We start from the raw sequence: 26,583 nt of genomic DNA, 5'->3' as shown, positions 1-26,583 counted from the left end.
CCTGATATCAATACTGTTAGGTATCAATGATTACTTAGATTAATATGATTACTTAGCATAATATTTAGCATATATGTACTATTCCTGATATTTTACCTTTTCTTTTTATAGCTGACTTTGTTCTTAAAAATAGTGAAAAAGTGCCTTCCAAGAAATTAAAGTAAGTTTTTTGTCCAAAAAGTTTAAAAATTCTTTGAACTTGTAGCACATTAAGATACGTTAATTTTCAAACTTTATATTTTAGGGGCCAGGATAGCCTGGTTGGTAGGGCACCGCGCCAATGTCCGAGAGGTTGTAGGTTCGATCCCCACCGGTCGAAGACTCCCCGTGTAGTAAATGGTGACTGGTGCACATTAAATCTGTTGAGTCACTATGTCATCCATGTTCCCATACAAAATCATACTTCTGGGGGGATCCGGGAGTTTACTTGTCTTCTGGATTGGTTCAAAATTAAAAGGCTAGGGAGTTGAACATTAGTAGCCAAAATTGGGTCAGCTGTTCAACGTCGATTATAAAATAAAAAATAATAAAATTAAATAAAACTTTCTATATCATATAAAAAGGTTATTTGAAATTTTTTTAGTGTTTTGATGCTTCATAATACTTACCTCAAAAATTTAGGAAATTAAAATTTTCTGAACTAAAATATCTAATGAAAAATTTTTTTCTCACAGAGTAATTTTTTTTTCTGAAATTTTTTTTTTAATTATCTGAATATAAATTTTTCAGTGCACATTTTTTAAAATTATTTTTTGCGAATCGTTTATTGGAATGTAATGCTGATTTTTAAAAGTGTAAACTTATTCACATTTTTTTTTATTGATTAATTGAATTTATTTTTACATTCTAAAGATTTATCTTTGATTTATTATTAAAAAAAACTTCGAATTGTGATGTATAAAATAAATTTTACTGGATCTGAACAGTTAACTGAACTTATTCATAATTCCTCAAAAAAAAAGATTTTTTTTTTTGTCTTTAACATATTTTTTTTAAAACCTTTCTTTAAACTAATATTTTTATGTTATTTACTCATAATTCATAGAAATAAAGATACAATATGTATGCTGAGATAATAAGTTTAGAAGAATAATTAATGCTCTACATCCTTTTTCATTGATTCTCCATCATGTATTTCCAAAAATCTTTTTTTGTATCTTTTAGTAGTTTATTATTATAATTATTTTGAATTGGAAAATAAAAAAAATATAACTTTTATTAATTATTATTATTATTATTATTTTTTTTTTTTAAATTTGTCTTAATTTTTGGAACAAAAGTTTAAATATTCTAATGAAAAAAAAAACTTATTAAATTTTTTTGATACTAATTAGTTATCGGGACAGTGAAAACCTAGTACCACTAAACTGTTATCAAGCACCTGTATTAGCATATAAAGTAATTCCATAGTAACTACCGATTACAACTACCTATTACCTATTATCACGATTAATGTAGCATCACTGGGGTCAACAGTAGTTTGGAGATTTTTATTTACTGTCCTTAAAATAGAAGATTACCATTTTTTCACTCAAATAATCTAATTTATACTAAATTACAATTATGTGAGTTTAGTACAGTGAAACCTCTCGGAAGCGAATACACTCCCTTCCCCAGTAAAATGGTTGTTAATGGAAGATTGGTTGTTCTTAGAGGTTACCTCCATTGACTTCAAAATTGTTATAAAAAACACATGATTTTTCGCAAACAAACAATTTTAGTCAGACTCATTTTCTGGGTGCGAAAATGCCGCTTCTGTTGGTTTCATGACAAGATCTTCGAGGAATAAAATTCAGTGTCTATAAAAATGATCCTCATGAAAAGTAGTTGGCTTTAAAAGATGAGAAGAGGTTTGTTTGTTTAGATCAGTGTTTCCCAAACTTATGACTTATGTGTACCCTTTCTAAATTTTTCGTAACGCTGTGCACCACTAATAAAAAAATGAATGTATTTTTTACTATGAAAAAATTGCACAAAAGTTAAGAATCACAACTGGCTGTTGACGCCACTCATTATTAACTGTTAACTCTGCAAAAAATAGCCAATACAAAAAAACGTACATTTTCAAGACTAGCTTTGTTTTTAAATAAAATGTTTTGAAATTTTCTTTTGTTGCAAGATATTTAACATAAGAACCCGTATCCCCGCTAAACTGTTCCCTTACCGCTGGAGGTACGTGCCACACTTTGGGAAACACTGGTTTAGATGGTTTTTATTTTTAAGACTAACTTTTATTTTTTAAATTTAGCTTTCAACTCTAGAAGTATTCTATTGATTGCGTTTTTAGTGCACTTTGACTGCAACGTGAGGTTGTATTGTCAAAAAGAGCGTCACACAAATATTTTGAATTAATTTTGATCTACTTTTTTTCGTGTTTCCTTATTTGATGTTTTTCGCATCTGGTGACGCATCTGGCCCATTCGCCGGGAGAGGTTTCAATGGTCCCTCCTAAAAATTTAATTCAACACAAAGTCTGTGGAAAAAATTCTGTGCCTCTAAAAAGTGGTCATAAATAGAGGTGGTCTTTCCTGAAGGTTTCACTGTATTTATATTTTAATTTTTATGATTTTTAACTGATGAAGTGCTTAAAAGAAATAAATAAATGAAGAATGCAGAAAATTTATGTTGTATACTGCTATTATGAATGTCTTTTTCTTTTCTCAAATTCATTTTTATTAAAAAGACATTCATAATAGCAGTATACAACATAAATTATCTAGCTTGCAAAATAAAGATTTTTAACTAAATTAATAATTATAATATAATGTAAGGGTATATTAATAATAATGATTAATAGTACCTTAATAGATTAATGAGTATTAATAGTTCTTTTCAGAGATGTGATTCTTCCGCGGATTCGCTGATTTCCGCTTTTTTTCAGATTTTTCCATTTTTCCCGCTAATTTCCGCTGAAATTTTTTTTCGCACAAGTTAAAATATTTTATGAGGAATGAAATTTTCCGCGAAGCGAAAGTATTGAAGTCCTCATTCCTCCCTCAAACATTGATTTTCGTATTTACCTGATTTAAAAGTTGAACGTTGCGATTCTTAATCAGGCGATTTAAATGTCGTACATTGCGATTCTTATTTAAGAGATTTAAAAATCCAATATCGCGATTTGTAATTACGCATTTTTAAAGCCCTATATAGCGATTTGTATTCACGCGAGCTTAAATTCCAATGTCGTGATTCGTTTTTGCGGTTGTAATATCAAACATCGATTTTCCTATTTATGCGTGCTTTAAAAATTAGACAGTGGGATTCGTATTCGCGCTATTTAAGAATTACGCCTCGTGATTCGTATTTACGTGATCTAAAAATTACGCATCATGATTTGTATTTTCGCATTTTTTAAATACGATATAGAGTTTCATATTCATGTGATTTAGAAGCCTCATTTCGGGATTCATATTCTCTTAATTTCAAATCATGCATGTGATTCATATTCTCTTAATTTAAAATCATGCATGGGATTCATATTTATATATTCATGCAATTTTAAAATTAGTCATTGGGATTTAGTATCACATGGTTTACAAGTTTAAAAATTGCACTTTTTTGTCAAATTCTTGAATTTCCTCTTTTTTACTTTCCAACTACTCTCATCCCTGTTTAATAGATTTAGGATAATTGCTATTTGTTGTAACCGAATTAGAATTTTATTAATATATTGAATTCAAAATTCTAGGTATGTTTACTTTGTTGATGGAACATTAAAATCAAGATTAGAAAGCTCAAAACTGTATTTAGTGAAAAACTTGCACGTACTTCATCCTCTTATACAAAAAGCGAAACAAATCTGTTTGAAGCAAATCAAAGAAATTTTAGATCCACATAATTTCAACAAGTAATATTCTTATTATTTTAAATTTAAAAATATAGTATTGATATACATTTTAATTAATTAAAGTGATACTTTATTTAAGACACTAACATTTATTTCATGAAAATTAGGAGGGTTAGTTAAAAGTCAGAAAGTGTCTTACAAAAAAATAAATGATAAAAAATTAAGAAAAATTGGATAAATTATTTTAAAGAATTTTATAAATACTAAAGGATTACTGTAATATAAAAGTCTACTTACTTTGTAAAAATAATCTATATATATGTAAACTATATGTAAAAATAATGTATAATATAATGTATTAATTTTCTTTAGATCAATAAATTAGGCATTGTATTTAGCCTTCATACATTTGTTTACTTGAATATTTTTGCTTATTAGTTTACTTTAAAATATATAGTTGTAATATGAAAGAATAATTTTTTTATTGTATTTAAATAAAAGTTTCGTAATGAAAAGTATGGTTTAGAAAAAAAATGTGTTTTCATTTTGAGTGCAATGCGATCAATGTATGTGGGCAGGGATAGCCTGGTTGGCAGGACACTGGACTCACTTTCCCGCGGACGCGAGTTCAAATCCCGCTGGCCGAAAACTCCCCAGTTAGTAAATGGTGACTGGTGCACGTTAAATCTGTAAGGTCACAAAGTCCTCCGTGTCCCCATACCAAATTATACCTCTAGGGATACTGAATTGGAGATTGATTTTTTCTCTGGTTTAGGTCAAAATTGCGATCTGTTAATGAATGAATGGATGTATGAATAGGTCCTCCTGATAAACGAGTGTGGCATAAGTCAAATTCTTGGCTATAGATAACCCCACTGAAAAACAAGAACAGCTCCTCCCCACTGCTTTAATGACAACTTCAATGCATGTAACATTGCACTATTTATTTCTGTATTCAGGCAAAATCTAGTCAAATCCATGTTTTTTTAAGTACGTAATTGTTTGAGAAATGGCAGTTTATTTTGGCATAGTAACAACCGTTTGGCATAGTAACCGTTCTGGACAAAAAGAAATGTCATGGAGAGGATTCAGTTTATCATTTTTTAATCAATATTTTTTTTCAATTAACTCAATATTGTGTTGCCAATCCCATTTTTATAACTGTTTGAAACAAGGGTGCTATGTTTCCACTAATATTTCTTCAGAGTCTAACCCAATAACCCAAGAACACAGTCTTTACCCCCTAAAATTATAGTTTTTTTTTCAGTTAAAATTTCAAAACATTGTTAGAAAGTAAAGTTTATATCTTGTTCAAATTATTGTTTACTCAATTCCTGAATGCACTTAACTAGCATATGTGTTAAAAATAATAAAAATTAAAATAATATTGAAATCGTTACAATTTATAAAACTAAATTTACGGTCCCAATTTAAAGAATTTAAAAATAAACAAACTAATATATAGTGTTCTTTTACTAGGAAATATTTTGTAAAGCGATAATTTTTTTCTTTGTTACAAAAAAAATTATAATTTTTTTTTTTTAGCAATTTTTCTATTTTTTTAATTCAAGCAAAAATTTCTTCGAGGCTACCTGAATTTCCCCGAACTTTATGTAATCAAATGTATTCTGCAAACTTGGTTTAAAAATTAATAGAAAAATGCAGCCTTTTTAAGTTTTCACTTGTGTTTTGAACCATCACACAGAAGAATAAAAAGAATTACATATGTTTAGTCATGACAAATTATAAAATATGTAAACAAACAAATTAATGTAGAGATGATAGATCAGGGTCCTTCTATATTTGGAATTCAAATTATATATTTTTTTTCATTGAAATATTAATTATGAATGACTATGATTGAATTATCTCCTTATATATTTCTAAAAGATGTATTTGAATTTATTATTATAATTATTTAAAAATATTGATTTAAATGAATAGATTCAAAGGGAGAAGTTATGACTTTTGAAATGTTTGTTTTTCAAACATGTTCATTAACTATTTCAAGCAAATCTGTTGTATTGTTAATAATTTTTTTTGTTGATAGTTTGATGAATTCCTATAATTCAAATTTGCTTCAGATTTGTTAATTCACTTTTTGAAAATCCTCATATTTGGATTAATGAAACATTTTCAATGTAATAAAATTTTTATTTCTTTTTTTTAAATTAATTCAGTTTTTTCTTTTTTACTTTAAAGGCCTTCAGAATTGTATGAAATAAAGATCTTTTGTGATGAAATTATAGCCAAGTGTAACAGCTATGAAAATGATTTAATGAGGTAATAATTAAGAACTACTTAATTTTGGTTTATTTGATTTTTTGTCCATCTTTTTATCTTTGTTTCAAAATAAATACAAATTTTTCAAATTATTGAATGATTTAAATTATGCATTTTTGCTGTAGTGTATGAATACATAAAATACAGTAGGGAACCGATTATCCGGAACGATCGGGACCATCGCTATTCCGGATAACTGATTTTTCCTGTTTTCTGAATCGCTACAAAATGCCGTTTTTTTTTTATTGTTTAAACCCAACTAAAAAAAAAAAAAGATTTGTAAATAATCTTAAAAATAAGAAAAAACGATGAAGTAATACACTAATGCTTATTTCCAAAATGATGGTAAGGTAAAAATCTTTCAAAAAAGAAAGAAAAATCCTAAAATCTCATGAGTAAAAATTTTTTTTTTAAATGGCGGGAAAATTTATTGAATTTCGTTCCGGTTTTTTGGTTTTCTGATTTCCAGATAACGGGTTCTGTATTGTATAAAAAATAAAAAGAAAGAACAATTATCTTAAACTATATTCTTATTTGTACATACTATTTACTAATTTGAAACTCTTAACTAATTTGAACTCTTATACTAATTTGAAGCTTCAGAGATGGAATTTTTTAATTTAAAGTCTTTCTGCATATTTAATTTTCAATCATATTTAATATGTGAAGATTCTTAAATTAATAACAACTTTCTAAATTATTTAATTTTCTAAAATTATTTTATTTTGTATATCTATTTGGTATTTCAGTTTTTGGTGGCCAGAAATCAGTTTACTTTTTTCTGATAAAAAAAGCTTAAAGAATTACAAAGGCAAATGCCGGTTGTCTATTCTGAACTGTGTCAACACTTTGATATCAGTTAAGGTAAGTATAAGTGTATAATGATTGTTTTAAAATATTTCTTAACTGTCAAATATAGATGTTTTATGCCATTAACCAGTTTAGAATCTTGGACTGACACAAACACACAACACTGTACCACACAAACCTCTTTTGAACCAATATAAAATTTTCCTTCGTTGTTCTGTATAATAAATCATATTTCTCGAATATAGCAATTGAAGATCATGGTTTAAAAATGGTTTCTATCCCTAAAAGCTAATTTAGAAAGAAATTAATGAAATTTTATCAGCAGAAAGGGAAGTTTTTTCCACAATACGATACATTTACTCTGTGTGATTAGACTCGTGAAAAACTGTTTTTAGACATAAAATCTTAGTAATTTTAAAAGAATAGAGATGGCAATCCAACTGCCATTTTGTGAAAAAATGGAACTTTCTTCCCCATTGGTCTTCAATTAAGGGCAACTTATTTGCAACTCCTACAAGTGTGAGGTATGCTGAATCATTTATAATTACAGTAGCTTAGTTTATTTAAATCCAAGTCTTTATTTAGATTGTTTCACTGTTCTGAAATTTCATGAATTTATTTCATTCTTGACAATTTCACTTCGTTGTTCTTTGTTCTGTTTAATTTAATTGTTGTCAATTAAACATAACTTATTTGTATCTAATGCTGAATCAGTTATAACTACAGAATTTTAGATTATATGAATTCAAGTCTCTTTTTACATAGTCAATTTTATAAATAAATGATATTCCTGTAATAACACTATTCACTAAAGGAATACTTCTAAAAGAGTGAAAATTGGATATAAATATTAACCCATTAAGAAGCTACATTTCATGTACTTTTATTTCCAGAAAAATAAAAATTAACTGAATTATTTCATTGTTGGAATTTATCTTGGAGAATGAGAACTTTATTTTCACCATTACACATTAATGATATAAATTTAGTTATCTTAATTTAAACCAAGTGACTACATTATTCTATTAACAAAGTGATTTTTTTTTAATATTTCTATTTTTGTGTAATTTTCAGATTCATCATATCCTTTTAATGACTTTAAATTCTATCTTGGATATTTTTGACTCAGTAGAAAATGATTCTCTATCATTCCATGTTGTACTGAAAGTGAAACCAGTGTCTACCTATGCTGTCCTTGAATGTGACCCATCAATGGAAGTCTTCTTTGCCTCATTCTTAAACTTGTTCGATCAGGTAATAATATTTTTCTCTTTTGCGTAACTATCAAAGAAAATATTGATCCTCACGTTTTTGACATTTTATTTTTAATACCTTTTTTAAAAAAAAATTAAGAAAATGTTATATGCTTCAATTTCAGGAAGCTATAATGTTTAAAAATGCTTTAATGTATTCTTTTATTTCTGTTTGTATTTATTTCTTAATATACTCATTGCATCAATATAGAATATTATATATCATTTGTTCCTTGCAGAAAAATAACTTGGGGCCCTCATTGGGCCAATATTCAGGAATCATGGCTCAGTAAGGGTTCAAAGGGCCTTTATTTTTCTGATTTTGACCCTATATAGAATTTTCTGATTTCCCTGGTATTCTAAAGCCACTTTACAACCAATATTGGTCCTATATAAAATTGTCAGATTCACCCAATATTTTATATCCATTATTTAGCCAATGTAGGTTCTGTATTGGCCAATGTAGGTTCTATATTGGCCAATGTAGGCCCTATATAGGCCATTCTAGGTCCTTGTTCTAGGACCTATGTTCTTATAGGACCCATATCGAACCAATTTTGAACTCAACTGGGGCCATGGTAAAATTGTTGCTAGGGTTATTATATATAACTATGTTATCTATCACTATTATCTATCATATTATATATCATTGTATTATATATGATTGAGTATTATATGCAAGCTTGCTGTTCATTTGGTTCCCAATATAAATTTTAACAATAAACGATGTTTTATTGTTTCATGTTTTATCAAACTTTTGAAATTAGTTAAAATTCACTAATAATTTCTAAACTAAAAGTAATAATTTTTAAATGAATTATTTATTTCCAAATGAGGCTAGGGTAAAAAGAAAAATATGAATATAGCACAAATAAAGGTACAGAACATTCTCTAGATTCGGTTACTCATTAAACCACTTTTTCTTCCGTATTGCAATGTGTTTGTCTTGTTAATCTTCTACAGGCATTTTGTTTAAATGCTAAGAAAGTTTCTTTCTAAAAAAGCTTCAGTCTTTTCATTTCTGTATCTTTATTTGTGCTTTATGCACACTGTTTTGCTCTATTCATATTTGTTAATTATCAAAATATTAAAATACATAAAATGTATTTTAGCAAATCACATAACACTTAAATATTATTCCATACATTTTTAGAATTTAAAAATTATTGTATTAGAGGAATGAATTTAGTATATCAAAATTATTGTACATATTAAATTTTTTTTTTGGAGATTTGACATAGTCTTTGTCATTCCTTGGTTTTGTTAGTATGTATAATCAGTTTTTATTTACTTTGATTTGATGCAATATATCATGGAAAATTTCAATCTAATAACATATGTGCCATTAAATTCTCTGTTCAACTTATATTTCAATGCATCTACATTGGAGGAAGATGCAAACAGGATATTAAAAAACTATTCACATTTTTTTAAACTTGATAATAATTGTTGTATTATCATTTCAATTAAATTTTTTAAAATTCTACAATTAATAACCTTTCTATTTGTTTTAAAAAACAAGCTGTGAGCATATATTCTTTAAAGAGGTTAAAACCCATTTCCGTCTTTAATTTTTTTTACAAGGAAGTTTATTTTGAAAACAAATTAAGTTTCCTTTGGTGGTATATTTTTTAATGTTATCATGATGCGTAGCGTTTTAAAAAAGTGCTTAAAGGTGCTTATTTTCCATTTTTATTTTTTAAAAGTATTTATATGTGCTTTTTTCATTGGATGTTTTTAAAAAGTGCTTAATTTTCCGTGCTCTTTACATTGCTCCATCGAAATTTTAACTATTCATTCAACAACAATCCATTTTGGCGTACCGTCGGTTCATAGCGTATGAAAACTCCAATAATTTTACATGTTTGATAAATACTTGTGAGTCTGCATGTGCGTCTACTTAGCTGGGTTCGGTGAGATTATTGCATTCTCATGTGTAACTCTGCTGCATTTTGCAAGATACTCTCAATTTCAGGCTTCCATTTTTCACTCTCTGATATAGAACCGAAAAATCTCTTGATCATTTTATAAAAGCTAAAATAATCAAGAAAAGAGCTCTTTGTCAGAAACTAATTATTTAATCATGATCATGATAGTCTTTGAAAATTATTTTGCATTTTTTTAATGTTCATAGTGCTTAAAAATATTTTTGAGTGCTTAAAGAGTACTTAAAAGGTGCTAATTTTTTGTTGAAAGCTTCATCTACGCACTGTTTTTTTTTCTTTTTCAGATTAATAAAGTGATGTCAAATGTTCCTAAAATGCAGTGTTGGATTGAAGAAGACAGCAGTAATTCAACTTTGAATGTTGCCATTACAGAATTCTCTATGAGCAGAATAAAATCTGAGTTTAAAGCACATTTGCAGAGGCATTATGATGAAGTTACTCAGTTCTCAAACATTCATCGTATGTTATGTCAATGATTTCTTTACAAATTTTTTTTATGTAAAGTTTTTTAAATTAGGATTGTTTTGTAAAATCTAATTAAGGGGGCAAATATAAATAGATAAATCATAATTGATTGCATAAACTTATGTCTTCATTAAAAAAAAAAAAAATGGTGTAAGCTCGAATAGCCGAAAGCTCGAGTATCTAGAATCTTTGAAATTTATATATATATAAGTATATCTATATAAATATATTAGAAGAAAATATTATAAAATGAAATAAAAAAAGTTATTATCTCATATGAGAATGAAAACCAAAAGTAAACCAAAATCATTGACACTAAATAACAAAGCACTACTGGAAATAGCAACCTAACTATCAAAAAGGAAATATATTGAAAAAAATATCTTTAAAAGAATTAAAGTAGAAGTACTGACATACATGATAGTATTGTATTACTGTGTAGAGCCAATGCGATAGCAGTTTCAAACAAGTATATGAGTCCGAGAATGTGTAAAAAGATGAAGATAAAATAATAAATAAACAGGGTGCATAGCATTTTTAAAAGTGCCTATTTTCCTTTTTTAAAAGCCCTTAAAAGTGCTTTTTTATAGAGTGTTTTTAAAAAGTGCATAATTTTCCCTTTTCTAAAATGAGATATTTTTTCTTTACCAAGTTGATTTTCACCACGAATTATGCAAAAAGCTTTCTTCCATGCAACGTTTTCCCAATTAATTCAACCACATTCTAATTCGACATACCATCGGTCTGTACCATATGAAAAAGCCAATCATTTTGCATGCTTGATGAAATACTTGCTGGTCCACACGTGCGTATACTGAGCTGGATTCAGTGGAAAGGATTTTTGCCTTCTCATGTGCAATTCTGTTGCATTTTGCAAGAGATTCTCAATTTCAGGCATATATATGCAGTATCCTCACTGCTGAGTCGAACTCAAAAACGACAACTGCCCCCTGATGCAGTTGTGAGATTGAGACTGCTACTTCAATTTCTACTTCCGAACTTTGAACTGAAGTGAACAGTAGTTTCTTTTTAGATATAAACAAGTTCGTTCACGAGATGTTGCTCATCTGATATTCTTCTCTCGCGATGGTCAGCGAGATATGTTTTTATTTCATGTAACCTTATATTATTTTATTTTAATTACATTAAAATGTAATATATTGGATTAACTATTATTTCATTTCTGCTGCATAAAAGACAGGATTGGACTTCGTAATCGGGTCTAAACCTGTAGTGGTGACCCGGACCTGATTTGATCACGCAAGTAACGCCCACTTCGCAATCTCTTAACGGTAACGCCTACTTCGATGGATAGTCCACATGGAACAGTTGTCTTGCTATTTGTGAAAGCATCATTCATCCTCCTGCGCTGTTGCTGCTCAGTCTCGTCTCAAACATACACAACGTTGGCCAGCACACACTCGACTGCTAAAGGCAACACAGGAGCGACCACGTCTGTGAAGTTAATACACCTCTCACATTCAGCACTCAAAAAAAAAATCCGGTGACGCTTTCCCGATCTTTCACAAGTACATCAACTACTGAGATCTGTTCATCGAATTATATCCCTGATAAAATTCTGGTGGGGGAGTACTGTGGCGTAACTACCACTACAAAAGTTTAACATCATTCACTAGTATATAAAGCATGCTAACTTGATTATATCACGATTACTTGATTATATTGTGAGATTGAGACTGCTACTTCAATTTCTACTTCCGAACTTTGAACTGAAGTGAACAGTAGTTTCTTTTTAGATATAAACAAGTTCGTTCACGAGATGTTGCTCATCTGATATTCTTCTCTCGCGATGGTCAGCGAGATATGTTTTTATTTCATGTAACCTTAAATTATTTTATTTTAATTACATTAAAATGTAATATATTGGATTAACTATTATTTCATTTCTGCTGCATAAAAGACAGGATTGGACTTCGTAATCGGGTCTAAACCTGTATATATATATATATATATATATATGGTTATGTATACATTTCAAAGTTAAATAATTATAAGTTAGATATTGGATTAATTTAACATGCCACGATAACGAAAACATGTTAACATTTTAGATGTAAAACATGTTTCAAGAAGAAAAAAAATTTTCTGAATGTAAATAAATTATTCTTGAATAAATTTTATGAAGTCTTCTCCAATAAGTGCTTCTTTTATTAGTCAGTTAAATTTGTACTAAATTTTGACTTAAATTTGACGTAAATTATAATCAGACTTAAATTTGTACTAAATTTTGTTCCTTTTTTTAAATTTTTACATATGAAATAATATAAAATTAATCAGACTATTAAATAGTTAAAACTCTTTTGTTGGTGTTTGAGTGTTTGAATTCATTAAAAAAGAGAAGTGATTAGGCTGTTTTCTTCTATGAAATTTTTTAAAATTTGGATATAATTACTTCTTGCTAAAAATATTCATTTTGTTCTCTATGACTTCTCTCCTTGCACTTTGTTGATAACTTATAATTATTTCCGTAATCAATTGGACTCTAAGGACTCATGTCCAAGACTTCGTAAATTCGATCCCTGCCAGCCGAAGACTTCCTGTGTAGTAAATGATGACTGATGCATGTTAAATCTGTTGAATCACAAAGTCCTCCATGTTCCCATAACAAATCATACCTCTGGGGGCACTGAAACAGTAGTTTTCTTGTCTTCTAGATTGGTTCAAAATTACAAGGCTATGGAGTTGAACATTAGTAGTCGTAAACCCGAAATTGGGTCGGCTGCTCAATGACATTTATAAAATAAAATAAGATAGGAAGCAGAGCTCAAACATCTTTGCCCTGCAAACTATACAGCACCCAACCCAACAGGATTGTTAGAACAGGGTGCGTAGCATTTGTAAAAAGTACTTAAAGGTGCTTTTTTGTGGATTTTGTTTTAAAAGCTTTTAAAGGTGCTTTTTTCAGCTGGCGTTTTTAAAAAGTGCTTTTTTTCCGAATAATTTTTTTTCTTCCCTTCAGTGATATTTGGTGGATCCCATGCATTTCACAAAAAATGGAGAGTTTGCTACGTAATCATTCACGCCGACTTCATGTCGTACCCACGTTATGACTTGCGCATGCGCGCACACTTGAAACCGAAACCCGAGTGCTCCAATTCGGATAGAGAGTATCAGATCCTTATGAAATGTTTTTCTTTTTAAGGGGTCACAGTACCTTTGCAACAATTTTTTAAAATAAAGGTATAATCATTCATTTTGAGGATGCTTTACATGCTCATTTAAGTTATAATCAATAATTTATCTTCAAAAAATGATTAAACTGTTTAATTTTTTGTAAATTTTTAAAAAAGTTGAAAAAATTTTAAATTTTTAAATCCCTAAGGCTTTTTTATTTTAACATATTTTCAAAAAAAGTTTTTTTCATAGTGCTTGCAATATATATCCTAACAATTTTGTGCATTCATTTGTTGATATATCAATTAGAATATTTTTTATAGATTATTTTGTAAAAAAGTAGAAAAAAAAGAGTAAAAATTCCTGTTAGGTATATATAACAAGCCGTAAAAATTGTAATACCTCATAAAATGCTTATTCCATGCACAGTTTAAATAAGTGTATTATACTCAAGATAAAAAAGTTTACTTCAAAGCTTTATCTTAAATAGAAAAAAATCCTTAGGGATTTAATTAAGATTAAGACACAAAATTATCATCTATGCGAAAAAGCACTTTAAAGTCAGACTGCTGGGCAAGTTTCTGTATTAGAACAATTTAAAATCATTCATAACTTTTTTAAAAATGTAGATAGGGAGATGAATTTTTTTCTGTACATTTGAAATACTTTGAAGTTTTATTATAAGCAATAAAAAAAAATTTGGTATTTTTGTCATTTTTTGGGTACTGTGACCCCTTAATTTATTTTAATTTTGTTCTTGTTTATTTTATTTTACTTCTAACACTTTTTTTGACGTAGGGGGTGAGGGTACTTTTGCTCTGAGTTCAGGGTCAAGTTGAATTCACTCGGTGATGTGGGAAAGTACTGATTGTTTCGATTTACGCCCGTTTCTTTTTGGGTTTTTTTTAACGCTAAAACTGTTTATAAAAAGTTTTTGTTTTTCAATAATATCATTGATTGAATATGAAATTTTTGAGTGCTTGAAAACTTTTGTAAAGTGCTTGAAAAGTTTTTAAAAAGTGCTTATTTTTGATTCAAAGATTTGGCTACGCACCCTGTAGAATTATACGGCTCCCAGCACAACAGGCTCTTTAGAATAATATATCAATGTACTATCCTTAATCTCTTGCTATAAAATAACTAGATGGTGTTGCTGATGCCGCAGAATACTTCTTCTTCTTCTTAATAATGGTCAGAAAAATGGCAAAAAATTGAATTAACACATTCTAAATAAATACAACAGTTGAAAAATGATATATGTTGACCTAAACTACAATTTATGTTAGCAGAAGTGGACATAGTAATCTGGAGATCTTGTTTATTCCTTTTTCCTATTTATATTTAGTGTTATAGAATTCACCATTCATCAATTGAGATTTTTTATATTCTGCAGAAATAAATTTATCGTTGTCATATGATGATAAAAAGTTTACCTTACTCCTTTTCAGACAGCCATCAAAAAATTTGTCAAACTATTGACATCAGTTACATTTAATAATTTGTGATAACTTTTACTACCGTTGTGGTTATAAGTTCTGTGGGGCCTTTATTGGTACTGTGTTAATAGGTTTTTGACTCCACCCTAAAATGAAGTAGTAGTACCAAAAGAAGGCATGGATAAAATGTTTTCTTAATTTATTTTAAAATCTGTTATAGTGAAGAAGTTTGATTATATCCTATCTGCAAAATGTTTTTATGAAGTACAAAAGTTTCTTCAAGAATCTCCTGACTTCTTTGAAGTCTGTAGGGTAAGCTCTTTAAAAATACCATAATTTATTATACATTATATGCACAGTTCTTATAATATTAACTTCTTTGTTCGTGAACTGAATTTTTTTTTGAGCTTAGTTTTAGACACTTTTTTGTTCCATGAGTAGAATATTAGATTGATTCAATTTCCTTAAGTTTATAAATAAGTTATAATAACAAAATGCTTTTGTTAGAGTCACGTTGCTTGGAAATCGAATTCTTGCTTCCTAATGAAGTGACTAAGATTCAAGAATCCGCGGTAATTGTTGGATACAAATTCTGATCCCCGCTTGCAGTGCTGAAATATAATATCTTCAATGATCATGGGTTAGAATCCTTTTGCCCTCTAGCTAACCGTGGGAGGTTTTTTCGGATTTTTCTCTTTATGTAATGCAAATACTGGTTAGTTCCATCAAAAAGACCTATGTTAGTTAAGGTTAGTTTGTCCCAATACTTGATCTAGGAGTTCACTCTTCTTCTGGGTTGCATTCAAAATTATTAGGCCTTGGAGTTGAATATTCATAGTTGTAACCCCCCCCCCCCAAAAAAAAAAATTGCCATACTGTTCACTGCCAATTATAAAAATAATTTGCAAAAGTTTATTGTAAAAAATATAAATTTATTAACCCTCAAATATTATAAACTGTCATGTTTCATTATTAAAAAAAGAAATAATGTTTGGATATTTGTCTGAAAATCTGTAAAAACTTTTGAAATATAAAGCAAGCTTCTTATATCTTTTTTCCTTTTTAGATAAATGGATAGTTATTTTTTTGCCATAATAATTGAGCGTACAATTATTAATGAAATTAGTATTTTGTAGTCTCATTTTTTTTAATTCTTGCTACTTAACTTTCACAACATGCTTGATTGATGGGTTATATTGATTGATAATGTTTTTTTTAATTCTAATTTTAGCAACTGAAATTCTATTTAGACAAGAAGGATCTAGTTAATAATTTGATGAATTATAAACAGTTTTCTTTGCTGTATGTTGACTTGAAAACCTTGAAATTTCAACTAACTGTATTACATGATGATCTGATTGGTCAACTTAAAACAGCTGCTTGCCAAATGCTCAGTGATTTGAAAAAAGGGTATGGTGCATTATTTTTTAAATTTAAATTGGTACTGCATTACAAGTTTTATTTTGTATGTTTTTTTCATTGTATTTTTAAATTTATTAATTAATGTCTGTATCATTATTTTAGCAAACTAAAAGTTTTGAAATTTGAAATCGTTTTATTGACAACAGATCATTTGCGTGTTTTATTTTCATTGTAGTTAAAATTCCCCAAACATTTTTATAGAGACTTATAATTTTAGATTAAATTATGAAACAAATCAACTCTGAAAATATTGTTCCCAAACTTTACTAACAAATAATTTACCTATCATTATTTTAACAAATTAAACTTTTGGAAATGATTTCATTGACAACAGATCATTTGTGTGTTTGATTTTCATCGTAAGCAAATTTCTCTTGTCATTTTTAAAGCGACTTGTAATTTTAAATTAAATTACAAGGTCTGGCTATTATTTTCCAGGACTCATGGAATATCTCAGAAGAAAAAAAAGTTAAACACATAGCCATTTAATATTATTCGAAGTAATCCCCATCAGCCGTAATGCACGTCTGTGCTCGGCTGTACAAATTTCGGAAAGCAGTTTTAAAGTCCTCTTTTGGAATGCTCTTTATTAGTGACGTTACAGTTTTCGTGAAGGCTTCGACATCCTGAAATCTTGTTCCCTTCAGTGAATTCTTCTGCTTAAGAAACAGGAAAAAGTGTGTGCTAGGTCTGGCGGGTATGGTGGATGCTGCGACTCAACGACACCATGCTGAGCTGAGAATCGCCTCACAGCAATCGCAATGTGTGGACGCGAACTTTTTCAATTGTTTCCGGCTTGCGTGCGAACTGCGGCCGAACTGTGTGCGGATCATCCTCCACGCTTTCGCGTTCGAAAACGTTTAAACCATTCAAAAGTTCTTGAGCGAGATAATGCATCCTTGCCGTAAACCTGTTTTAACAATTCGTAGATTTCTGCAGCTGTCTTGCACAATTTGAAGCAAAATTTAATGTTAATTCTTTGCTCCATTTCACTTCGACAACAGGAATTTAAGAGCTCTGTTTTAATGCGCCTTTCCACGAGAACCACTCACTTCAGAATGGCGCCGATTGCACTGAACATGCCCAACAAAACACTCTTCAATATGCAATCATTAGCGCCATCTTCCGGCTTTTCTTTCTCCTACAGTTACGTCAGTCCTGGAAATTAATAGCCGGACCTTGTATAAAGCCTACTTTAAAAGTGTTGTTTCAGAATTTTATTAAAAAATTAATGTCTGTATGAGGGTTAACCCGCAGCAGCACTTGAACACAATAAAAAATAATTATAACTATTTCTTTGTTTTGAAAAGAAAAAAAAGATCGAATTTATTTTGAATTGCATTTTCAATTTGTCACTTTTAAACGCTCAGATTGCACAGATTCTATCTTAAATCTGTGAATTTTTCGATCACTTTTGTGGCAATTATTACAACAGGTATCCACACTGTCTTACAGTTTTAATATATTACAATATTTCGTCCCGCGAGTTTTAAATTTGCATATTTTAATAATCACTTTTGATGTTCTTTATTCGTGCCAATTTAATCATGAATCCAAGCTATTTTTCAAATCATTTATTCAGCAGTTATTACTCTGCAATTCGACATGATTATGAAAATACCAGTATTTTTAATATATTTGTATGGTACTTGAATTGTGCATTTAAATGTGTGCTTTATTGGAGTTAATTTCATGATAAATCTAGGAAATTTTTTTTGTGTTCTTTCGGCAGTTCTTCTTTCACTTTTCCCTGTAGTTTTGAAAATTTCAATATTTTTAGTACACTATTATTATGATTTGTGAGTTCAGGGTTCCCACGGTCCTTAAAAGTCCTTAAAAACTGCTTAATTTTTACTTTGGAAAATAAGGGTCCTTAAAAATAGTTAATTTTGGTATAAGATCTTAATTTTTCACCATCATTACAGTTGATAGGAACAATTTTTCAGTTATATTTTTTAAAACAAAAAGCCGTTCTTTTATCACCTAGAATTAGACTGTGCATCGAGAGTAAAACATTTTAGAAAGACAAAAAAGAATGTGTGGGGGAGGCTACAGGTAAAGGGAATAAAGCAAGTCCTTTCATTAATATATTAGTTTTTTCATTAATATATTCTGCCTTTTGCCTAGAATGAGACTCTATGAGGAGAGGGAAACATTATAAAAGAAAAGAATAGTGTGGACAAGGGGGATACTGCATATGAAAAAGTTAGTGCATTTTTTGGGATGGGGGGCAGTTTTAAGGTACCTAAGTAGAAGACCCACACTAACCTTCAAAATTGAAAGAATTTAAGAAATTCAGTTTTGCTGGTAAAGCATCTGCTCATAGGAATGAAGTAAAACCCTAAGAACAAAAGTATCAGAAAAATTAATTGAACTAGAATCTATATCGAAAACTATTTCCTAAAATCTTGATGAATTAAATGAATTTGCATTATATTTCAATGTGTAATAAGTAACTGTAAATTTATAGAAAGCAGTATCATTTTTTTAAAATTCATGACTGTACTAAAAATTAAACAGATCTGTAATATACAGGGTTTGAAAAATCCCAGCCTACCTAGGTTTTTCATCAAAAACCTGGGGTTAATTGGTTTTTTGATGAAAACCTCAAGTTTTTTCAAAAATACTTAAAATTTCTTTTCCTGAGTACTTAATAAGAAAGCATGATTTGCTTCTAATTAGAAAGTTAAATGTTTGGTTACTATTTATAATTTGATTTGTTGCAATGCAATTTTTTTTTGTTGAAGTTTTAGATTGTTGCACTATTATTTTTATTTCTTAAGGATAAGCAGCTTAATATATAAAAATTAAAATCTCCTTAATTAAAATATCCATAGATTTTTATAATCATTTTATTCAGTCAACATTGAAACTTAATATACTGTTTTTAATTTTTATTCAATTTTTGATTGCTTTAAAATTAGTTAATGTTTTTCGCCAGATTGTCAAAAATTAACAGTTAGTAATGTTATGTGAAGTTAATCTCCAATAACAGGTTTTGCTGGAAATAATTTTGAGTAAAATTCATCATAAAAGTAAATATAACACATTTGCTGTTTAGTAATAATTTCAAAATTGTTAAGTTATATACAGTTTTCAATATGTTATTCAGGAAATTTTTCAATATTTTGTTACAAAACTTCGCCTGATAAAGTGATATTACAGGATTATTTTATAATGATGTAATGATGTTTTATAATTGATGTATAAATACTTTGTTGATCAATCTGCTGTACAAGTGGCCCTTCACATGTAAAGATTGGATGTCCCTAGTCTATATCCCATTTTAGCTAAATAGAAATTAATTAACCAATAGAAATTGTTTTATTAATAACAGAAGTTAATAAAAAGGATATTTAATAAATTTACATTTTGCTTAAAAAATATATATAGTTGTACATAATTTGTTCCAAAAATAAATAAGAGTTTCTTTTGCATGTCCTTTATCTCAAATATTACTTAAAAATTGTTTTCTATGTTATGAACTTCTAAAAATTTACGAGATTCTTTTGATATTAGCACTTCTCTATTAAAGGGCTCCCACGAGTCAGGGAAAACCTGGAATTGCCAGGTCATTTTATTTTAACTCCAAAAATCAGGGAATAGTCAGGGAAAGTAGCAATGTTTTTCTCAAAATCCTGGAGAATTCCTATTTTATACCTGGAAAATAACCAGTCTTAAAATTGTCAGTAACAGTAATTAGTTATTGAGATGTGAGTTTAATAATTCTTACATGTATTACAATTATTTGTTATAAAAATTTCACATTTTAGTCAAACTGAAATGTTCCCATCCTCATTTAATAATATTTTTTTTTACTCAGAAAATCTAATATTTCATATAACAAATAAAAGATTCTAAGTTTTCAGATGAAAATAGGATCTCAATTTTCATTGAAATTTACCTGGTATACCTGGAAAAGTCAGGGAATTTTTATTGCAAAATGAGTGGGAACCCTGATATTATAAAAGGATGAATATTGTCTTACCATTTTGTGCACTCTCATTGGATAGAAATATTGCATGTGATCTTTAAAATATACAAAAGATCCACTCTGTCATCAGCATAAAATTAATAAAACTTATATTTGTCTGTAAATTAATTATTTATTTCTTACTGGTATTTACTTCTGATATTTATTTTTCAATATCATTCCTTCTTAGAATTTTTTTGATATTATTATATTTTTCCATTTGATAACTAATCAAAATTTTAAAGGCTTAAAACTTAAAGCATTACTCCCTTATTATATTACAAAATAATTGCATGATAATATCTTGTTTTGCAACATTTTATGATAAAGATATTTAGTTACTAATTTTGCAATTATTAATTTGCAAAAATGTTACTTTTATGGTAATTAATGGTTACATTTACTTTTATGGTAAATATGTTAATTTAAATTTTTGGTAAAAGTTTATAATCGGGGGTCACTCTCATTTTTGGCGATTCACTAATAAATGAATATGTATGTAAATAAGCCAAGAACCAATCTCAGCAATTTAGACAAAAGTTTCTATAACCCGAAGGTGATATCATTAAAAGGAAAGATTGCAAATTACATCATGGTAACCAAAAATGAGATTTCAGCAAAACTGAACTAAAATTATCACAAAACCAAGGGGCCCCCGGATTCTACATTGGAGCCAGATTTTTAGATAGAAATGTTATCAGTCAGTGTGTGCAATCCAAATAATTACTTTAAAATAACTGCTGAAAATATAAAAACAATATAAAGAAGAAATTTTTATCATTATTGCTAAAAACTATTTTTGGTAAAAATTTTTAAAATTGCCCAATTTAAATAAGAATTGAAAGGAAAAAAAATAGATGAATTGGCAATGATAACAGAGCAAAATTATAAGTTTAAAATATTATTCCAATAGAATTTGAAACTTTGTTAAATTTGTTTGCAATTTTTTAATTTTGCCGTAATACTCTGTTTATTATTAAGAAGCAAAAATGATTGGGAAGCAAATGCTAGTGCATATCAGAGAAGCAAGCTGAAGAGAGACTTCACTATTCAATTAATTATTTTTATGTTTGGCATTATACTTAACATTTTTGAAAAGACAATTGGTATCTCTTTTTGCATTTGAATTATTAATTTGCTTATGTCCCATGTTTCCAATAGCTTTTTCTTTTAAACTTTTTTTTTATATTCAAAACCTTGCGTTTAGAGCATTTGAGTGTGAATATATGGAAGTGAGCAAATGAAAATATGGAAAATCAGTTTTTTATGTCCATAGATTTTTGATAGTACTTTAAATTTGAAAACAATAAAAATGATATAAGCACATACTTAGTTTCAAAATTTTTTTATAAAATACATAATTAGTTTAAGTTTAATATTCTTTTTATTTTATTTTAAGAATCTGTGCAGAATTCAACGAGTTAAAAAACATTCTGCTGTCCGTGCCAGAAACCGCCAGAGAGATGGTTGCTCTTGCTGATATATTTGAAAGACAGAAGAAAACTGATTTCAATATTCTTCTAGATAAAATTAAGGTACATGATAAGCAAGTAATATATAAAAAAAAAAGAATTTAAAGTCAATTCCTACTTTGATCAACAAAGTAAATTTTTATTTTAGTTACTTTTTATTGAGTAATTAAAATTTTTTCCCCCATATAAAACTAAAATTAATTAATTACATTTAATTAACGAATTAATATTTGTAAAAACTGTATAAACATCAAGTGTCATCCATTAAAAAATTTAAAAACATTTATTTGAGCTTGAGTGGATGAATAAAGAAGTATTTTATTAGCGATTGAAAATTTGAACAAGATATATAAGTATATATAGGGAGAGCGTGAACTATTAGTAGGAATTGAAAAATCTAAATCAATGAAACAAATTTTGTTATCAGATAATAAAAAATTAAAGTGTAACTTTTATTGAAAAAAAAAACATATTTTGCATTAGAATTTTTTTAATTATGTTTGAATTATTATATTTTTTAAACAGGATGCTTTAACAAAGACAATGGTGCTTATGAACTTGATCACACTGACCGCTGAAGAATTACAGATCAATGCAGAAATTCTAATATGGCCTCAGAAGATGAAATCTGTTTTTAAACAATGTACTCAGGTGAATTATAACTATATTTTGTTCATGGAGTATTGCATTTTTCTCTTTATGGCATTATTTCCGGAAACTATAAAAATTCTTGAACTATTATTTATTGCTTAATTATGTTGGTAATAGATACTGCTACAGTGTTTTCATCTCAGAAAAAAAATGGGTGAGAATTTCTCACCCTTTCTCAAAAACAGGGTGAGATTTCAAAAAGTTTAGTGAGATTTCAAAAATTAAAAAAAAAAAAAAAAAAAAAACGCAAAGAGACTTGAAAAAAAAAATAATTTCTTTAATTATAATGCATTTTTAACATCTTCTGATTTTTAAAGCATTGAATATTTTTCTTGCATCATCATATGGAAAATGTTCTACATTTACTTTTTCATCAGCTATTCTCATTATGTTGCTCAAATGCGTATTTGTTTCGTTTTGATCGTTTCTACCCACATTTTTTTCATTTGTCCGTTTCGGAGTAGAAGATATTGGCTTTACAAGGTATTTGTCCATTTTACATTAACGAGCAAAAAATTTGAACGTCTTACATGAAGAAACCTTACCTACGGTAAACACGTGGTGGCAGAGAAATGCGTTCTGAAAGAGGTTCCGTGGTTCAGAAGGATGGTGTTCTGTTGTTCTTAAAGGTTCTGAACAATACTGGTAAATAGGGAAGCTGGATAATGGGGCAAATGTTGAAAATAATAAAAGATCCAGGAGGAAATGTGAAGCGGATTTTATTCTAAATGGCGCAAATGAGAATTTTTTTTCCAAATGCCAGAAATTCGCGAATTTTGAAATTAGTTTATAGAATGCGCGAATTTCTCGCGGCAATATTTTTTTAATCGAGAATGTTAAGAAATATGCGAGATTCTCGCGTTCTCGCGCTGTAGTGAAAACACAATACTAGCAGTGCTAGTATTGTGGTAATAAGCAGAGCTAGGATGCTCATGATAAAAAATTTTTTTTTGCATTCTTTTTTTTTCCTTTCTTAAAGCATTATCCATAGATTTCTTTAGATGTTTTTTTTAATATTTTTTTAATTAATTTTAAATATACCCCTTAATGTTGAACAGAGTTTTTCACAAAATAAAAATTTGCTTTCGAAAAAAACACAGTTTTTCAATTTGAAGAATATTAAAAAGCATTTGATAACACACTGCAATCCTGATGTTCTTCAAGATCGTAACTAAAAATTAATAAATTCCTATTTATCTTTATCGGATATTTATTTACATTTTATTTCCCTCTTAAATTTCATATTTATTTTAACTGTTACCTTGTTTTTGCTAAATTTATAAATGCAAATTATGGTTTATAATATTTTGTTACAAATAAGCCTATATAAAACATGTTTTCAAAAATTTTTAAGGACATTATTTTTTATTTTGTTAAAAGGTGTAAAAATAACCTTGAAACTTTAAGGTGTTAAATAATTTTAATAGGTCTAAAAATGACCTAATTGTTAATAAATAACTTGTCAAAAGACTTATTTGAAAACAATTACTTTAGGTAAGCACATTTGTTTGTATATTAACAACCTATTAAAATTAATATGACTTCTTAATTCAAAATGAAATAAATATTCTTTACTGGATTTGTTGTTGTTACTTCTTACAGTTAAGGAATAGGATGATTTCTTTGAGTAATAATTTTAGATACAGTTTATTTTCAATAATTTATAAATGCATTCTATTGATGTTTTTTTAAAACTTTTATTGATGATGAATTTTTTACAACGAAATAATGAGATGGAATAATGTATATAAATTATTATTTGATGTTCATAATAGGCAAATAAATTCAAGAGACTGAATGGGGATTAATGTGTCAAGAAACTTTTAAATTATAACATTCCATTCGTTGTATATAAAATAATTTTCTGTTTAATAAAATGAGTACCAAGGAAGCCTGGGAACTACTAAACACTGGGGGTTCTGCGTTGGGCTAACTAACCAACCTGAACATTAGCTTTTACACCTGAGAGCACAAAGGTTAAGAAAACTGAGACAGGCATAGTAGACCTTGACCCTCTATGGGCTGTCGCGCCACTAAGTCTAGTTTTAGTTTTACTGTTCAATAAACATATTTCAATTATAATCATTTAATTTATATTTGTGTAAATAAAAGATTTTTTTAAAACTTATTAAATATGCAGTTTATGTATTGAAATAATGAAAGACTTCTGCCAAAAGTAGTGTAGAATAATTAATTTGTTTTATTTTGTTGACTGATTTTAATTTATTCTTCATTTGGTTCCTGAGTATTAAATTTAGTATTTGTCTTTGCATACAACTGTGTAAAAGCTTGATTAATAGCAACTTTGATGTTATTTATTCTGTGATGAGTTTGAAGAGTTTTAAGAAAATCCAGTTTTTTTTTAAAGTCCAGCTTAACGCGAGTTTTTTAATGAAAACTTCGGTTTTATCCTATTTTTGATTTTTTAAAAAAAGGCTTTTTTTTGGAGTGGGGGGGGATTTTCAGAAATATTTTAAATTTTTGTTAATGACATTACAGAATTTGTTTCAAATAGGAAAATTAAATGCTTGGTAACTGTTTAGGACTTGTTTTGTAACAAGGCAACCATTTTTCGGGAGGTTTTGGATTGTTGCTTTGTGATTTTTATTTCTTAATGGCAGATTGCATGATAAAAATTTGGAATTACTCGACTAAAAGATCCCAAAAAGTTTTTCCTTTATTATCACAGATTTAGTTCCAGAGTCTATTGGAATAAATTTCTAACGTTTTGCTCGGTTACCATTGAAACTTAACTTACAGTTTTGTACAATTAAAATGTATAACAAACTTACAATCTTTTAAATTATTATTCAAATTTAGTTACTGTAAAATTAAGTGAATGTTAATCACCTGATTGACATTATTGTATTATTGTTTTAAGTTATTTCTTAATAACAGTTTTCTCTTCCTTTTCAGTTTTCTTTTAATTTTGATAGAGAGCATTTTTGTATTAAGATTATTATAAAAGTAATTCTAACTTATATACTGTTGAATAATTGTAAAAACTTTTAATTTTAATACCGTTTTTAATATGTTTTTCATAAAATTTTATGTGATATGGTAATATTACAGTATTGCTTTTCCTAGCAGAAAAATAACTTGGGCCTTCATTGGACCAATATTCATGAAGGAATATTCACTCATTGGACCAATATTCATGAAGGAATATTCACTCATTGGACCAATATTTATGAAGGAATATTCACTCATTGGACCAATATTCATGAAGGAATATTCACTCATTGGACCAATATTCATGAAGGAATATTCACTCATTGGACCAATATTCATGAAGGAATATTCACTCATTGGACCAATATTCTCAATAAGGGTTCAATTAGCCTATATTTTTCCGATGTGGGCCCTACATAGAATTGTCCGATTCACCTGATATGTTACTACCTTTTTACAACTAATATTGGCTTCATATAGAATTGTCCGATCCGCCGATATTTTACTACCTTTTTACCACTAATATTGTCTTCATATAGAATTGCCAGATTCACCGATATTTTATAATCATTATTCAGCCAATATAAGCTCTATATTAACTCTATATAGGCCGCTATTGACACTGCATTGGACCAATATTAAGAGATCTAGGCATCCCAATTTTGGTCCCCCGGAGCATGTTCACATAGGACCCATATTGAGCCAATTTTGAGCCCAACTAGAGCCAAGATATAATTGTTGCTAGGGTTTATTATAAAAGACTATCATTTTTAGTCTTTAGTTTGGAGTAATAATAAAAATCAAATTATAATAGTGGAAAATAGTATTAAGAAAAGTTGATAAATTTGATAAATAAATATTATGAGTAAATATCTCTAAGTAATGAATAAATAAAAAATTTATAGGTAAAAAATAGCCATATATTTTTTTTGCTAATTTTATACTGATGACAACTGAAGAAATCTAGAACTTTTTTTTATTAAGGAACCATACCATAA

General features: G+C 28.3%; 1 protein-coding gene across 3 annotated transcripts in view; it reads left to right on the top strand.

Annotated features, from left to right (window-relative positions):
* Positions 1–26,583, top strand: part of LOC107454707 (dynein axonemal heavy chain 7) — a 164,674-nt gene that overhangs the window by 9,811 nt on the left and 128,280 nt on the right. For all 3 annotated transcript variants that reach the window (XR_015429024.1, XR_015429023.1, XM_087150828.1), the window contains exons 5-14: positions 112–160; positions 3,689–3,847; positions 5,990–6,070; positions 6,820–6,934; positions 7,955–8,134; positions 10,364–10,538; positions 15,336–15,427; positions 16,347–16,525; positions 21,910–22,045; positions 22,508–22,633. Coding sequence is in view for 1 of the 3 variants with exons in the window: in XM_087150828.1 (XP_087006954.1) it covers positions 112–160; positions 3,689–3,847; positions 5,990–6,070; positions 6,820–6,934; positions 7,955–8,134; positions 10,364–10,538; positions 15,336–15,427; positions 16,347–16,525; positions 21,910–22,045; positions 22,508–22,633 (1,292 nt within the window). In the remaining 2 variants the exon portion in view is untranslated. The remainder of the gene's footprint in view (positions 1–111; positions 161–3,688; positions 3,848–5,989; positions 6,071–6,819; positions 6,935–7,954; positions 8,135–10,363; positions 10,539–15,335; positions 15,428–16,346; positions 16,526–21,909; positions 22,046–22,507; positions 22,634–26,583) is intronic.

This window comes from Parasteatoda tepidariorum, chromosome 9, assembly GCF_982258835.1.
Source record: "Parasteatoda tepidariorum strain Cologne lab strain chromosome 9, Ptep-v5.0, whole genome shotgun sequence".
In the NCBI taxonomy this organism is placed as follows: Eukaryota; Metazoa; Arthropoda; class Arachnida; order Araneae; family Theridiidae; genus Parasteatoda; species Parasteatoda tepidariorum.
This window is presented reverse-complemented; position numbering and strand designations above follow the sequence as displayed.